Here is a 17,860-nt window from a genome sequence, read left to right as displayed (position 1 = left end):
CCCGTTGCTTGTGTTCTTGTTTGAGTGAATGTCAATATATTAAAAATTATTCAGATTCTTTAGTTAAAGTAGGAACACACAACAGAAAGATACAAGTACAGAAGTATTATCAACAAAATGTATTTAAGTGTCAAAAGTAAAGGAAGTCAATAATAGTGTGTATGTATTATGCATTTAAGCATCCTACAAGTGACTTTGCATGTTGTAGCCCAATCATAATTAATCACCTATTAATTATTCTGCAAAAGCTTTTGTTTTAGAAATTGTTTATTTTCGAGACATTCATTGATTTCCATTCATTCCGGAAGGAGACGGTTGAAACTGTAGAAATTTAAGTTGCTTAATTGAAATGCGGTAACATCGTGCAGCGCTGCTCCTTCCCGCCATCTTCTGTTGGCTGAGAGAAAGAAAGAAACCACTACTTCCTGTTTCCAGTCATAAAATTTTAACAAGTTAGAAAAAACTGTAACACAAGTTCATTTGTTGTACGAAATGCTTATTTTGCTATAAAATTTAGTACAGACATTCTTGTCCGGGCGGATAAAGAGGAGTTTGCAAATTTAACTTTAATTACATTAATTTAATAACATGTTAAATTAATGTAATGATCTGTTATGGGCACATTTTAAGTTCAATAAAAAAAGGAAAAATGTCTGGAGATTTTGAAATAAAAGAATGTATTGATTTCTAATGCCACCTTTAGATATTTCTATTCAATGCTTCATTAATGTACGACAATAATGTAATGTTTTTGATACTGAGATTGATATGTGTGATTGTTTGTTAAATCAGCATAAAGTCTCCATGCCACCCTCTGGCCACCCCGAATATATCTCTACATCCGCCCCTGATTCCTGTTCATTCAGGATGAATACGATCCCTTAACATTTCATCTGGTGCCGTCATAAATGTCCACATTTGTCCAATACTTTGGTACCATGAACTTACCATCAGCTTCAGCTGTATTTTGTGTTTATATATGTTAAATATTAGCATGGTAGCAAGATAAACTAAGCATTGTTATCCTGGGTAAATTAGCATGCTGACATTAGCATTGAGCACAAAGCCCTGTTGTGCCAGAATACAACCTCTCAGAGCCACTAGCATGGCTGTGGGCTCCTTTTATACAATGGGTCATAAGATACAGGAAGAAAACTTAGATCATTTGTAATTGCCACGTTTTTCTGGCCTCTCATGAACACATCGTCTTTATTAAAGATTTTCTCTCAATGAAAGGTAATCAGACACCGCTGCAACTCATGTTTTTTTATTTGGAGCCAACAACAGGGCCTGGAGAGGATGATGATGGGTGTCTCACTTGCCAGCAATGAATATGGGACTGGGCAAGAGCCCCAGCTCAGGCTCTGTGGCGCCTGCTTGGCGGCTCTGAACGGGACTCCTGTGGTCCCAGGAAGGTTTGTCTCTGAGAGGAAGCTGAAGGTCAGAAGAAGAGCAGAGGGGAACTTTTTTCGGGGAGGGAGGTGGTGGGTGTTTGTCCCTCAGTATGATCTCCCAGCTGGCTTGTACTGGCAGCAGGTGCAGAGCTGCAGCAGGCCAACATCTGGGCAGAGCCTCTGGCAGTCTTCTCCATATTTAGCCTCTCGCTTTGGGTATGGAGATTAGGACCTCTGCCCACAAAGAGAGGGATGAAGCGGAAGATATCCACCAGGATTGTGTGGAATGGTATGACAGGAATCATTTCCTCCTCAGTTTTACTCAACAGCCATTTTATTCAGTTATTGATTTCATGTAGCTCAGCCCTCTGACTGGATCGTACCAGGTTCATGCGAGTTGTATTTAAGGGGGATGAAAGATCCTTGGTGTTGCATAAGCATGACATGAGTTACATTTCTGCCTCCGCAAATTTCTTTCTCTGAAGTTAAAGACGAATTTCTGATGAAAGCAGCCATTATCCCTCAGAACAGCAGTGTTTTAAAATGCAGTAATTGTGATCTTGTGTAACTTTGGCTAAATGTTTTCCTGCATTCAGTGTGATTAGTCTTGGTTGGCTGGAAGCGTGCTGCTCTCACATAAAAAGACAAATGAAAAGCAGTCCATAAAGTCAAGATTGCACGTATCTGATGGTTTTGGATCCCGTACTCTTCATGTACAGTCACAGCTGCAGCAAATGCTTCTTGTACAAGAAAAACAGCTTGAGAAATGAGCTGATTGGCCTTTCCACGGGCCCCAAAAATACTCCAGTGACAGATGATACTGATTTATTTTATTGGTCCTCCAAATCCCATTATCCATGTAGCCCTGCGGTTGCAATGAATGCGGGCTGTGTTGCAGTTTCCATTTCCTGGGTGCCTCTGCAATGTAGGCAATGTGAGAGCCGATTCACTGCTGCTGGTGGCCCTTCTGCCTCAAAGCCCAGTGGCCCCCCGTCAGCGGGCACCTGCTCCAGAATTCATCGCAGCAACTCAGAAAAACGTTGATCTCACTGGCTCGACACACATTATCCAGTCCCACCCTAGAAATCAGGATGATGTCAGCTGCCTGCAGCACATGGGGGTCTAGTTGGGAAATTATCAAATGCATGAATCAACTGAGCTCTAGATGATCTTATCCGGACACCACCCACTCATCCATGAGTAGAGAAGCACAATTACACATTTGATTTATAGCTTTAAGGGATAGTAGTGGGGGTTCCTAAAGCTTGTGCTCTGTTACCTTGGTCCACTTAGAGTTGTTTCTCTGAGGCCCTGATGTTTTTCACTTGCCAATGTAAGTGACCCACAGTTTCTCGGCGCAGCTAAACCCAGAGTCCATTCAACCATGTGAAATGCTCAGGGCTGTGAGGTCACTGTGGGAAGTCATCTAACCCAGAAAACAGCCAACTGCCAAACATTTTTTCACCAGCAGACAATCCCAAAAAATGTTCCTGTTTCAAATCAGTTTCGATGAGGATATTTTGGACAGGAATCAGATGAATTGGTTACGGGCATAAGGGTACTTTTCGGTCACAAGGGTGCGAGGGTAAGACAGCTAGAGATATCCTTATTTTTGGAATGCCGAAGGCTTTTGCAATTTAACCACGGAGATTAGAAACTCCCAATTCTGAGAATAGTCTTTGCAACAAAAAAAGGCGCCACATTTTTCTCAGATTCTGGGATATAAATATCTCTTATAGAAGGAAGAACAGTAAATCTATTGATCATACATCAGACTAACAAGCCAAGTGACAATTCTATCAGTAATCAGCTGTTTATTCTAATCTTTATGAATATTTCTGTATTTTATCTGACATGTCATGTGTTGTCTTGGTGCACCAATTAAATAAGTGTAAATCATATGAACAAAAACGTCCATAAAAGGAGAAGCTATGTCGATTACATGATCTGTTTTGGTTGTTAAACTCATTCCTGGTTACAGTATTAGCTCAGAGATTTAGGCAATCTGTCTCTATATCTGATCTTATCAGTAAACAACCGGTATAAAGAGATCTGCATGTTGCTGACTGTTAGATCAGTGTATGAATGCCCGCTCTTATCTCATCTCCTGCTCTGACAACTCTGAACTCAAGATGAACTGTCTCTTTTCCTTCCAGCTCCTCTCTTGAAGGACAAATTAAGGTGGCTGGAGAGGTTTTATAGACCTCTTATTCATTGTGCGGGCTGGCTGGCAGACACGAGACAAACAAGCATCCACAACTGATAGTTACACCCAGTTACAATGTTCGTGCACTGTTGTCTCTTTTTCACTGAAACATGAGGGTGGGGAAGACAAAGGTGAGCTGTACGTGCGAAAACAGTGGTCCTTTGTTGCACTAACTGATTTGTTTTGACAGAAACGCAGCAAACCTGAGGCCTCGCTGCTGCACGTCACGTGCATCAAGCGTGATTCATCTTTGGTATGAGATTACTGGAACAATGAAGTCATATTGTACAACACATACATCATTAGTGAAAACACTGAATTTTATAATGATATTGACAAAGAAAGTGTATTTAAAGGACCAGTCTGTAGGATTAAGTGGCATTTAGCGGTGTAGTTGCATATTGCAATTCGCTTGCTTCACCCTCACCTTCCAAGCACAAAGGCAAAAACACCATGTCTGGAAAAAGGCACAAAAATTGCAGACGCCCCTATCTAGAGCCAGTGTTTGTCTTCTGGGCTACTGTAGAAACATGACTCCATAAAAGGCGACCCTTGATATGATTGGCTCATTCTAATGTGACAGAAACACAATGATTACTATTTTCAGGTGATTATACACTAATGAAAACTGAGTTATGAATTGAAGTATATTTTTTGGGCTTTTATTGTCTTTATTATAGAGACATCTGAAGATAGACAGGAAAGGGGGTCAGAGAGAGGGGATGACACGCAGCAAGGGGCCACAGGTCGGATTTGAACCCACTCTGCATCTTAAACATCTTAAAAATGTCCTCCATGTCAGTGTTTTTCTTGTACTTCAACAAAGGAAGACTGTGTCTGTCAGTATTATGAGGGGGTTTGTTGTCAGAAGCTGCCACACGCGCCTGTAGCACCAGTTTATAACTTACTGAGGATCCTGCTCATATGGTGACACCTGCTGGACGCTCTTTGTCATGATGACAGCAAGGTCTAAACACCCAATAAGAAAAAAGAAAAGGGGAAGCCTTCTTTCTTTGTAAACAGCCTCTCCTCAAGCTCTGAGATGTCGGGAGCACTGACATGAAAACAGCATCCGCTTTCATAAAAAACAAGTGGTGTTTTATTTTCAGTTGTGTCTGTAACTGATGTAATATTCAACTAGAGTGGGAAATGTATGTACTGTTATTCTCTCTCAATAAAGGGCTGATTTGCATTATTTGTGTCAAAACACAAAAACATGAAAAACAGTAGTTAATGGAGTTAAATTAAAAATCAGCCCTCCAAATCAGAAAGGATTAAAATTACAAACGAAAAAACAACTGAAGAAAATAAAAACTAAATGAGAAAACTAATTAAATAATCTTAACTAAAGGTCCACTCACTGGGTTTTTTTAAGCTTTCAATTGCATCTAATGGTTTTCTGCAGTGAAGTTTGCTTAGTTGTCACAGAGTGAGCAAACTGCATCAGATAATGAAGACGATGAGTACAGCAATAGCTAGTAAGTGGACCTTGACTCAAGATTACTTTGTCACACTAATTCTTCCAAAGTCAAGAATGAACTTTTCCTGCTTGAATATAATTTTTTGTTACAGCAGGAAATGATGAAATGCATCAGCCGTTCTTTAAAACTAACTGAAATCAAATAGGTGAAACGGTTCTTCTTGACTGCTATAACGTGGCTCAGTAAGTTCCTGTTATCAAACCTCCTCAGACATCGAATGTGACAGTTCGGGCTCCAAAGTTAATTACAGTCTTCTTCATCACTGTGTTCACTGAGCCTGATCCCCTTGGTTCTTCTTCTCCTGCCACGACTTCTTCCTCAGCTCCAGCTCAGTGTCGGTGAATGAGGCCGGACCCCAGTTAGTGATCCTCTGAGGTCCTTTATGACCTGAAGTACCAAGTTAAAGAGAAGGGAGGAATACCTTTTTAACAAGATGCATTTACAGACAAAATAATTAATGTATTCAACGTATTTTGGTGTACTGGTTCTTAAAGGTGTGTAACATTAGTGTATAATCACCTGGAAATGAGACATTTAACTGGAACTAAGAGGTCATAAATACACAACACATACCTTTGACCATATTGTGTACCTTGCTGCAACTTTTAGTATAAAAGTTTTTTTTGTAAATAAATCCTTAATTCAAATTGTGGGAAATTACATTGTCAAAATCTTGCAGAAAGACATCATGAACCCCTATTTCAATAAACACAATGCACAAAGTTCTTAGATGCTCAATCTCAAATACATCTGTGTAATGATAATTCAGTAATTAACCAGCCACTACTAATGAAGAACAATCAGTTTCCCTACCTGGCTGGATGAGACGCACCAGCCCCTCATGTTTGGCCACCTTGTCCTTCCAAGTCTTTGTTTTGTTTGCTGCTCGTTCAAGCTTCTTGGACACCTCCTGTGTAAGACAAAGACAAAGTAAGGGAAAGAGATAGATGGACTTATGGATAAAGGACATTCAGAGTTGAAGCAGTTCAGCCAGCAGGAGGAGCAGCTGCTGATGTGACCAACTGTGTCTCTAAGTTGATGAGTCATGATGTTGATGGTTTAAAGCCGTGGTTTCCAAACCCTTTACTTAAGGGACCCCTTTTCTATCATTGAGTAAAGCACTCCTGACTGACAGTGACATATTTTATGGATATTTCATCATATTATATTGAATCTATAACAATGACTTTAAAGAACGACTGATAAACTAAACTGTAACATGAACCCTGAATTTTGAACCTGTGAACTTAAGCAGATTACTTGCTGTGACTACTGCATCAGAGGTGAGTTTTTAGTAATTCTTTATACAATTCTGTCTGTATAATGTATTTCCTCTCAGTGTTAATAACCATTTATACTTAATAGGCTTCTATTTGACAAATGCAGTGGTTCCTTTTCCCTGATGCTTGGCTATTCTTCTATTAGCGCTTTGGTTTGTCTTTAACTGCATACTTTCCGAATGCAGGACAAGGATATGAATATTGCTAGTGTTCAGGTCTTCATCATGCCCTTATCCTGTGAGATTTTTAGAGTTTAAATAATAATCTAAACTCTGAAAATAACAATTTTATTTGGTTTTCTTACATCCTTTAAAATCAGGAAGGCCTCATGACCCCCTGCAAAGCTTTGGGATGCCCAGGTTGGGAACCAGTGGTTTAAAGTAAATGTGAAACATTATACAATGAAAAAAACACACTTAGAGGTGTTTTTTTACCAGATACAAGAACAGAACCTTCTACTAAATAGAAAAAAGTAATAAATCAATTTCTGATGCCGAGAGACAATTTCCATGCTCACTGTAGATTCCTGGATAAAGTCTAGATCAATGTAAGCCTCCACATGTGTGAGCTGACCTCGTACTGCTCCAGTGCTCCTTGCCGCTCCGTCTCCAGTCTTTCCAGCTGAAGCATGGCTGCCTGCAGGTCTCTTTCCTTGGCCTGCTGTTCGGCCACCAGCTCCTGCTTCTCAGCCACAGTCTGAGACAGCGCCCTCTGCTGCTGCAGGTGGATCTGCTCCAGCTCGGCCCTCTTTGTTGCCTCCTCCTCCAGCAGCCTGTGATAGAAAACACAGCAATGATGCTTGAGTTGTCTATTTTACCCACTTAATTCCTGTTCAGCAACATAAAAAGATAAAAAGCTGGAGTCAGAACACAAATTCTACACACTTTGTAAGTTCAAACAGGCTGAGCACGGACAATCACTTTCACTTTAGACAAATTCAGGCTCCAGTAAATCTGCCCTGCATGTCTTTGGATTATGGCAGGAATCCCACACTAAGACGAGGAGAAAATGCAGACACTGTCTGCTGTGAGGGTATTTCACACAGCTGGGCCACTGTACTGTGCTTCAATGTACTGTATCGTATTGTTAGGGTTCACTACTTTTATTTCTATTTTAACATAAAAAGAAATGCTGGTGGTGTTTATTTAACATTTGAAAGGAGAAGAAACAGTAGTTATAAAATCTGATTTAAAATCGTCCTTTTCTTCAGAACACGCAGCAGTTTGACCATGTCTCAGCTTATTTCATTATTCCTCTCACTTCCTATTCCTGCAGGCGTTTCCGGAGCTGTGCTTGCCACAAGACAACCCTGTTTAATGTGAACTGTGGGAAACTGGAGGGTGGCCGGTTCAAGTCCAGCATGGACCAAACAACCACACTGTGATCAAAAAGTAAATATCGACATCTTAATAAATACTGCAGATTTGTTAAACTGGTTTGTATTACATCATATAGGTCTTCATATTACTGTATTTATTCCATGTATTTATCCACATACTGTCCAGTACGTGTGTATGTGTGTATTTGAGACCTGCCCTGCAGCTTGCGCATGGACTCCTCATCCTGCTTGGCCTGCCTCTCGTCCTCTAAGGCCTCCTCCAGCAGGTGGTACATGTCTTCCAGCTCCCGGACACGCTGCAGGTACTGCTCCAGTTCACTGGACTTCTGAGCCACCTGCTCCTCCATCTGCTGACGCACCTGAATGAATCCATACACATGCCCACACACACACACATATATAATGTCGCACACTCTCACACAACAGGCTATTGAACCCATCTACCCAACTGATCTACACATAAAATGTAAATCTTCTGATTTCATACTCTATTTGTGACATTTGCTGTATTTAAGCTTCATTTACAGCTACCTTTGTGTTGCTGCAATGATGCAATCTCACTTTTTATCTCAAACAAAGGCCTTTCTCTGTTTAGTCACTGAAGTAAGGCGATATATTAGAGGTCTGTACATCTGACATTCAGACAAAAGATGACTCATTATCTTGGGATATATCCTTTTTTATCTTGTGTTTCCTGGAAGGACGGAGCCACAGATGGGTGCCTGTGACTTAATCAGACAATACAAATAGAATAAAAAGACAGTCTTAGTCTACTAGACTCATTAGTTTTTTGTTCTGAACCTTTGACAAGACCATGTGTCACCACATATGCCATGTCACACTTCAAGCCCACACGATTGCACAAATCCACAAAGGAGGAAAGGGGGTGGTGGAAGGCAGACTCAGGCACAATGGTTACCATTTTCTCTCTCTCCAGGTCCAGTCTGTAGCGATCCTGCAGGTCTACCTGAGTCTTCTTCCTCCTGTGCTCCTCTATTGCTGCTCTAGCTGCAGCTTCTTCCATTTTCTGTAAAGCACAAAAGAGGAAAGAGCTATCACTTCTCTTCTGCTTGACTGGAGACCACACCAGGCTACAAGGGGAAATCCTTTGAAGGCAAACAAGTCTTAATAAAGAACCTTAGATCAGTTAAGGAGGATTCTGTGGTTCAGTATGCATTTCTAGGCCAAATAATTAAGAATAATATTCAAGAGCAACTTCTCTGTCTTTGTAGTTTCTTATATAATATTCTACCTAGTGACACCAGGGTGTATTAAGGAAAAGATTAAAATACTGAAAACTGTAATGTGACTTTCCACATAAGGAGTTAGTGGACATGAGTTTGTGCTGTTTGAAAAAAAGCCATCTGGCGGGGTAAAAAGAGAAGTGAGAAGCCATCAATAATCCGCAGTAGCTCTGAAACAATTGAGTTCAGACACTGGGCTGTTAACATCATGCAGGTGTCCCTGACTGATATATTCAATCGTTTGCATAGCAAGTTTTGCTTCCCTTTTCACTGTGAATGTTCTGCTGCATCATGTGTTTTTTAAAATCCAATGGGTGTTATTTAAAGTTGGAGTATGTAAAAAATATAGAGAAGTGGACAAAAATGGACATTTTCTTACTGGTAATGTAGTTACACCAACTCTTGCATCATTAATGAGATACATCAGTGTTTTAGAACATCTTCAGGATTATCTCAAACATCTTTGAAAAGACAAGAAGCTTAAATGTTGATCTCTACTATTGAAAATAAAAGAAAGATGATATTTTGCAGTATGTGTTGTCATCTGAAGAGATTTACATTTATTTATTATGATTTATTTTTCATAATAACCTACAGGGGATAATAATTTAACGTTAAAGTTAAACAATTTGTATAGTATAAAGCCACCCTGCCATAATATGCATGAGACAAAAGTGTGTACTGAAGGCAACATGACGGGACAAGGACTCCTGTGTGTGACATTGAGTTAGCTGAGCATGAAACAGTACCTTCCTCATAGCCTCCAGCTGTCTCTGTTTGTTCTCATTGGCAACCTGGAGCTGCTTCATCCTCTCTGCTAGGTTGTCCTCCTCCGCCTGCTGCCTCTGCCGGAGCTCCCGGCGCCTCAGCCGGGCCTCGCGGTGAGGAGACGGCAGCCCCAACCTCAGCAGCTGGATGCATGTTTGAATAGCTGCCGCGAGATGGAGCGAGAGGGGAATTACTCACTGATCAACAACAATGTGACATTAGATTGATAATAAAATAAAGAGGTTTGTGATGAGAGTCTTTATGATGAGGCATAGCGGTGGAAAATGACTACTGAATACCTTGAATCCATTCCTGCTTTTTCTTTTTATCTGATGCGCTGATCTCAAAGCTTTTATCAGTGCACTTGATAATGAACAGGCATTTCTTCCCTTCTTTATCTGGCAGAGACTGAAGGAGAGAAAAACATAATGGCACTCTCAGTCACATCATACTAAATGTACAAAACCATGTGGGTTCATAAAAACTCAAAGAGACGCTGCTGATTCTATTTCTGAACTAAATTAGATCATTCAAGAAATGTAGGAAATGAATTTACTCATAATAACAAAATGATTTAGTCAATACGGCCCAACAGTATTCCTTATACATATTACATATTATATGCTATAAATAGATAACACGCAAACAAAACAGCTATACAGTTAACCTCCACACAGCAGTATCGGTCCAGAATGATGTCCCCTTTCTTCTCCACAAGATCCTCACAGATGTAGTACGACAGTGAGTTGGGTCGAAGGACAAACCAGCGTTCGGTCCAGTTCTTCCTTTTGTGGCCCTTTTTCATCATGTATTCCTACAAAGCACAGTATGGACATAAATAAGGACATTTGAGTCACCTAGTTATTCTACCATAATCAATGTGATATATTAAATAGTGCTGTCAAACGATTAAAATATTTAATCGTGATTAATCGCATTAATGTCATAGTTAACTCGCAATTAATCGCAATTAATCGCACATTTTTATCTATTCTAAATGTCCCTTGATTTCTTTTTGTCCCATTATTGTTTCTCATTTTAATGCTCTTATCAGCATGGAAAAGTGGATTGGCTTGCTTTGTTATTGAAAACAACATTGGCATATACTGTAGTGTTCAATTTCACACTAACATTCTCACTTGCAGCAAATAATCTCTCACACAATGTAACACTGTCCATCAATAAAAGGGTGAAAAAATACTTTGTCACACAAACAGCCCCTTCAACAGCCCTTTCTAAGGGATCAAAACAAGGTGATACAAAATAAAATTACACAGTGCACGTGTAAGGTAAACTAGGACTCAGCCTATAGTGCAGTTAAACCATGGCTAAATACTTTTCTCAAGTTTGCTTTGAACATAGCAGTCAGGCTACTGCTCTTTATTCACCAGAGGCTCAACCCAGCCTCTTGTTTCAGAAAGAATGAACAGTAACTGTTACCAATAAAAGGTACGCCTACTACTTCTTTGCTTTGAGCCAGTTACTCAAACAGACAAGCCTGTTGACATTTTCACACAACAAGGAATCCATCCATTACGGCATCTCGCGCTCGCCATCCACTCAAAACGTAACGTCTACTACTCTTAAACAAGTGTGTGCGGCGTGCCTGTTGTTTTGTTTCCGGTCTAGCTAGATCCGGTGTGGTGTTGTAGTTTTTCTAACGTTACTAGTTGTTGCAACAGCATGTGAAAAAAACTACAAAGTGTGCTAGGCGTTAATCTCGCGATAAACAAATTGACGCCGTTAAAATGGGTTTGCGTTAACGCCGTTAATAACGCCTTAAACTGACAGCACTAATATTACACATAACACGTTATGTTACTTAGATCACTAATATTGAGCAAATAATTGATTCATTTGTAAACCAACATGTAATATATGTAAAATAATGCATATTAACTTCCAGCATTAGAGTTGAATAGTTTCAGTAGAATCAATCTTTTTTCAATAATGTGCGTATTTATGCATTAAGGTGCTGACTGTGTTTACATTCTGATCAATAATATGAATATGTGAATGATCCCCATCACTGTTATATAGTGGTTGTAGTGTATATATATTATTGTAAAATAATAAATTATATAGTATTATTATACACTTCATAATAATGGCAGTCTAACAAAAGAATATATATATAAATGTGTGTGTTATCAATGCACTAATCCTGCTGATAATCACATTTAGTTTATAGGGAGATCCATGTCCTGTCTAACCTGCTTCAGCACATCCAGTATGAGTTCCTGGTAGACCTCGTTGATGCCCATGGACAGGGTCTGGCGGTTCATGCCCTTTGTAAAGTAACCCATCCCCAGCAGTTCAATCAGCTCCCAGACAGTCAGGCAGTTTTTCTTTGTGTTAAGCTGCAGCTTGTAATCTGCAAACTTCTCCTCACTCCATCCGCTCCCCATGGCCTCGATGAGCTTTCGCAGGAAGTACTCAATCTAAGGAGATGAACAGACAAGGGGGGGGGGATGTGTCTCCTCTTTGTTCGATTGTTTACTTGCAAGTAGAGTCTGAATGAAATATCAGTCGGCCAATATTAGCCTGTTGCAGATACATCGGGAGCCTCTCTGTGTTTGCGTATATGTTATCCGATAAGTGCTGTTATGTAAACAGATTTTTCTAGTATATAATGCAGAAATAAATGCTTGCGGTAATATACCGGTGTCTCTTTGGTGTATATAAGTGTATGCTGCAGATTGCACTGCGACTTAAAATACTGTGGCAAGCAGCACAGAGTAAGAGAGAGGAAGCATCTCTCAGCAATGTCAACTAGAATTGGTTGACAATGTATATATTTAATATTCTTTAATAAAGTTATTTGTTTAAAGAAGCAGCCTTCTGAGTATATCTGCATTGTGATATCAGTGTTAAATCACTGCACAATCTACACAGAGAAGGTCTATTTTCAGCTCAAAAATTCACTATATCAACCGTCATATCAGTAATGTGTGAATTTCTCCCCTCTAAAATTGGTATCAATCCTAAAAAGAAAAGAAAACAGAAAACAAAGATCTTCCTCACCTCTTCAGTAATGATGACTAGTGGGTATTTGTCTTCTGACAGAAAGTTGAAAATGCACCAGACTTTGAAAGCATCATCATCTGAGATGAGTAGCTGTTTAGTGCTGATGTTTTTCGTGTAACACAGAGTCCAGCACATCTTGTTAAACTCCAGTACATCAAACTCTTGCTGTACCTGGGAATGAAAAAAAGCAGCATTCAATCAGAGTCAAAGTCAAACTGGTCAGCACCAGTGAGCACAATGTGTTTACAAATGCTAAGCAGGAGACTGGTGTTTGTCTCCTTTCAAAACCCCGAGTCTGCAGGATGTGAGGTACAAACCTGATGTAATTAAATGCCTCATTTTTATTCAAGTCAGAGCCTTCAAGAGAAAGGCAAGAAAACAGCTTCCAAGCACAAAGAGTGAAACTCAAGCAGTTTACTAACTGACATGTTACACTTCAGCAGATGTGTTTGCGGCGTATTGCGCTGTGCTCGCTAAGCAAAAACTCTATCAAAGACAAGAATTCCCCTTTTTGCAAAGAGTGTATAAGGAACCAATTGTATCTACGGATTCATCTACATTTATTAGACTACTAATAAATTAGACTAAATAGACTGTTACACAGGGCACAACAGAGAAGTGGTTGTAACCATTTCCTCTCAAACAGACCAAACCAGGTCGTGATTAGTCATCCTAATTTGTGTCATACAGTCAGGAACAGAGCAGAAGTGTGTTTTTTTTCTATTTTTATTGTTTGTGTAACTGTCTAGTTAGGTGGCATTCAGTAAAACTAGGTTAGGTATTGTACCTCATTACTTCTTAATACATAATCAAATGTGTCCGTAAAACCCTTTATATACACCGATCAGACATTATGACCACTTGGACACCCTGGTGGTCATAATGTTCTGCAGCCCCATACTCAACAAACTGTGATGCACTGTGTGTTCTCACACCTTTCTATCAGAACCAGCATTCACTTTTTCAGCAGTTTGAGCTACAGTAGCTCGTCTGTTGGATCAGACCACACGGGCCAGCCTTCACTCCCCACGTGCATCAATGACCCTGTCTCCGTTTCACCTTTTATCCATCCTTGGACCACTTTTGATAGGTACTGATGACTGCAGATTGGGAACACCCCACAACAGCTGCAGGTTTGGAGATGCTCTGACCCAGTCGTCTAGCCATCACAATTTGGCCCTTGTCAAAGTCGCTCAAATCCTCACGCTGCCCATTTTTCCTGCTTCTAACACATCAACTTTGAGGACAAAATGTTCACTTGCTGCCTAATATATCCCATCCACTGACATATCCCATGATAACCAGATAATAAGTGTTATTCGCTTCACCTGTCAGTGCTCATAATGTTATGGCTGATCAGTGTATATAAAAGAAGTACAGAAACAGTGAAATTGAGATTTGTAATCATGTTTACTAGCATAGTTATTCATGCAAAGCCCTTGTTCAGCTGCTTGTGACTAGATGACATTTAATGTTGCTTCCTTTGTTTTGGTAATGGAATCACATCTTAGGACCTCAAGGGGAAATGTATGTCTTTAACTGATTAGAAGTGTGTTTAGAACACTGTATTGCTGTGCACCTACATCCATAGTGAAGGTAGAATAAAGATACTGTGGGGGAAAAGTATAGAACCTCAGGTATCATGTAGAATTTTAAAATGTCAAACGATATCGAGCCCCAGTCATCATTTTGGCAAATAATAGTGTGTTGACTGGATTAAAAACTGTCCCATTCTCCTAGAAACTATTTCAACATCTTCATCCCCACCTTGTCGAGAATAAACTTGTTGAGGTAAGGCATGTAGCCCTGGTTGGACAGAGGTCCTTTATCATCATCCTTGAAATGCTCTTCAAGGGCCACGGGGTCATGAGGGATCTTCATCACTGTGCACAGGTTGTGAGACAGCACCTAAAGAACCACAATGTGACATGAGTACAAGATGCATACCGTTACACATCACTGCAAAATGAATATAAATAAATATAGTTCCGATTTTACTACCACACATGCATCGTTGACATTTACAAGCATCACTGCTCAAGTGTTACTTCTGTTCTCGAGGGCGAACTTTCACAAACTAAAAGTTCTTTCTACTCAGATTAATCGGGGAGTGTTTTCAAATTTACAAGCACTGTAGCTTCACATCAACAAGGACTGAGAATAAATTCTAATAACCTCCACTTACCAGTCCAAAGTATGCTGGTAGATACAGTAGATGGTGGACCACAAATACATATACATATAAAAATATGCTTTAGAGGAGAGTTTTCCTGCCAACTCTGCAGTGTTGTGAGAGCATATGTGAGAGATGAAAAACCCTTCAGGATCCTTGAAGTCTTTGTCAGGCTGGGCACATAGACATCAAACCCAGCAGGCAAACAAACTCAGGCTCAGGCTGTCATATAGCAAAACACCACCACTCTCTGGCCTTTGCTTCAGTAAAACAGCCTGTAACATGTTTTTGAATTTCTTTCTTTGAGTAGATTAAACTTTTTTAAACTCCCTACAATGAGCATTAAGTACGGGTTTTGATTACTTTTACTAGTAAAGTAGTTATTTTATATTGTTGTATTGGTGCTTTTATTTACAGTTGTCAAGGGATATCTATATAATGTATATTTTACTATGTACTACAGAGATGCCAGTATCTTGAGTTACACTTATTCACGTATGTTGCAGAAAATGTCCTCATATATAAAGAAAAAGTATGTAGATATTATCGGCAAAATGTACTTAAAGTATCAAAAGTAACTGAACTGTGCAGTTAAATAGTTCCTGTCAGTGTTTTACTATTATATACATTTTGTTTTTGGAATTTGTATCAATATTACTGCTGCATTATGTGCATTATTATCATGTGTATGTTGTATTTTACTGCTGTAGATGTTTAAGGCTGAGCTCATTTTAACTACTTTATATACTGTTGGGTAGTTTATTCTACAGCAATGCTTCATATTCTATAAGCTCATTAATGTCTATAGGTTTTTACAATAAAAACAAACCCTCGTTTTCAGCTGCTTATCCAAGAAAGTTTTATTAAAAAAAAGTTTATTTAATCGTAGAGAATTTAATCCTTCAGTTTATCAGAAACATTCACACTCAAATTCACCAATATTTGGATTTATATGGTTTTCACTGCACATTCAAAATTGTCCTCTGAAAAGTAACTAGTAACTAAAGTAGTCAGACAAATGTAGTGGAGTAAAAAGTACAATATTTGCCTCTGAGATGTAGTGGAGTAAAGTACTTCAAATGCAGTACTTAAGTACAGCAGGCTACTTGAGTACCAGTAGCATAACATAAAGAACAACATGAGTAAAAATACTTTCCACCACTGCTAAGAGTTACCCAGTAAAACAGAGTTTAGTTGTATATTTATCATCAATGTCTAACGTTAATGAAGTACACAGTTAGTTTGAGTGTGTTCGTCCTTGATGGCGTCTGAACTTGTGAACAAAGAGAAGAAAAAAAACAGAACCGAAACGCACCTTTAACTGAGACTTGGAAACTTTTCCACGTTGATCCACGTCCAGGGCTGTGAATGCGTGCCATATGGACTTCAAAAGCTCCTCTCGAAGCCACATTGTGTCTCTCTGTAGCACCAAGCGAGCAGCAGGTCTGTCTGCCTGTCCGTCTGTTGTGAGTCAGTTTAATGTCTGTGTGGTTTTTAACTGTCCGCCTCTCAGACACGAAGCAAGTGTGATGATAGCGCCACATAACGTTTCACTGTCATCCTCCAGCCAGGGTCGGACTGCTTCCTCCTCAGTACCACCACTGCACGTCATCCTGCTAACGCTTCACGATCAGACACTTAACTAATACTTAACTAATACTTAACTAATGCTTAACTAATACATGACTCATGATGGTTTAATGGAGGATGTGTCGTGAGTTCCTGTTGCTCAACACTCACAAATGATCAAAGTTATGTGACTTTCTGGGATTCATTAACACTTAATAGATCAATTAAGTTGATGTTCGTTCACAGTTATTAAATACATTCATTGATATGCGACCAATTAGATGGATTCCTCTTTTTATAAGAGGTTTTCAGGACCTTGCATTTTCTTTTTTGAACACTTTATTTATCCAGTTTCTTCATACAGACAGTAAAGAAAGATTCCTATCTTCATACTATACTCTACCAAGTGTTAGTATGTATGTATGTTTGTTTGTTTGTTTGTGTCGTCAAAAGCTTAAACATGCCCTATCATTCTCCTCTAATTTGTCCATTATGTTGTAAATGTGTCAAACACACCACTCAGTCTATTCTCATGGAAATATGAAGCCATTTTGTTTTAAATAGAGTCTGAGGAAATGCATGATCCTGAAATAAACTTTTATGTAAACTAGAATTCTGCTAATTTGGTCATGAATTTACATCCCTGAACTGATGATCTATTAAGTGTGAGCTAAACCCAGAACTTCGTATGATCTGATAATTTTCCCAGTGGTGAGCAAACAGGAATTCATGATGCAACTTGGATTAATTCATGCATTAAATCATCATCAGTCATGCATCCTGTTTGATTTGTATCCTTATTGTGTCACTAATATGGCTAAAATTATAAAAGTAAAAATTATAATCAGGAAAACGTACTGGAATAAGTATTCAAGGCAGAAAATCACTATTATATTATTAGATTATTATTACTCATTTATAACTATTTTGTGTAGGACAGCAACTATTGATTATTTTCATTATGGATGAATCTGCTGATTATTTTCTCCATTAATCGATTTGTAAAACGTCTGAAAACAGTGAGAAAGGCCAGTACATTTACCCAGAGCCCACCTTTAGTTACACATTTAAAATGATTGTGTCAACCAACAGTTCAAGCCTCAAAATGATGAATACTTTGTGAAACAATATGTGAAATATGCTTGTTTTTTTTTATTTCGACACACCCCATGTCTTCTGAATTGAGTAGCTGGAGACATATGGTTCTGTGGTGGTTGTCTTGGAGTTTACCTGTTCCAGTACCTGCATTTGTGTTTCTGTCTTGTGGGTTTGTAATCTTAAACATACTGTTGTTAAAACTGTAAAATTAATTGGTGCCCTTTGTCTGGTGTTTACAGTTATTGGGAACCCATGAGAGCAGCTGATCGAGCTCACCCAGG

At 39.2% G+C, this 17,860-nt stretch overlaps 1 protein-coding gene across 1 annotated transcript; it reads right to left on the bottom strand.

The window, feature by feature from the left end:
* Positions 1-4,240: 4,240 nt before the first annotated feature.
* swap70a (switching B cell complex subunit SWAP70a) lies at positions 4,241-16,459 on the bottom strand. The gene is made up of 12 exons (XM_051380383.1): positions 16,228-16,459; positions 14,507-14,647; positions 12,737-12,910; positions 11,926-12,153; positions 10,380-10,526; positions 10,012-10,120; positions 9,694-9,875; positions 8,620-8,727; positions 7,893-8,059; positions 6,935-7,133; positions 5,895-5,991; positions 4,241-5,468 (listed from the first exon to the last, which is right to left on the bottom strand). The coding sequence occupies exons 1-12, from the start codon at positions 16,321-16,323 to the stop codon at positions 5,350-5,352; spliced, it is 1,767 nt and encodes a 588-aa protein (XP_051236343.1). The 5' UTR covers positions 16,324-16,459; the 3' UTR covers positions 4,241-5,349.
* Positions 16,460-17,860: the final 1,401 nt, after the last annotated feature.

Source organism: Dicentrarchus labrax, unplaced genomic scaffold (genome assembly GCF_905237075.1).
Source record: "Dicentrarchus labrax unplaced genomic scaffold, dlabrax2021, whole genome shotgun sequence".
In the NCBI taxonomy this organism is placed as follows: domain Eukaryota; kingdom Metazoa; phylum Chordata; class Actinopteri; family Moronidae; genus Dicentrarchus; species Dicentrarchus labrax.
This window is presented reverse-complemented; position numbering and strand designations above follow the sequence as displayed.

Excerpts from the sequence above, each read along its gene's own strand:
- swap70a (XM_051380383.1), bottom strand. The coding sequence starts at position 16,323 with ATGTGGCTTCGAGAGGAGCTTTTGAAGTCCATATGGCACGCATTCACA. Across the intron at positions 12,911-14,506 it reads ACAAGTTTATTCTCGACAAG|GTACAGCAAGAGTTTGATGT; the intron begins GTGGGGATGAAG and ends TTTCATTCCCAG. Across the intron at positions 8,060-8,619 it reads ACCTGGAGAGAGAGAAAATG|GTGCGTCAGCAGATGGAGGA; the intron begins GTAACCATTGTG and ends GGATTCATTCAG.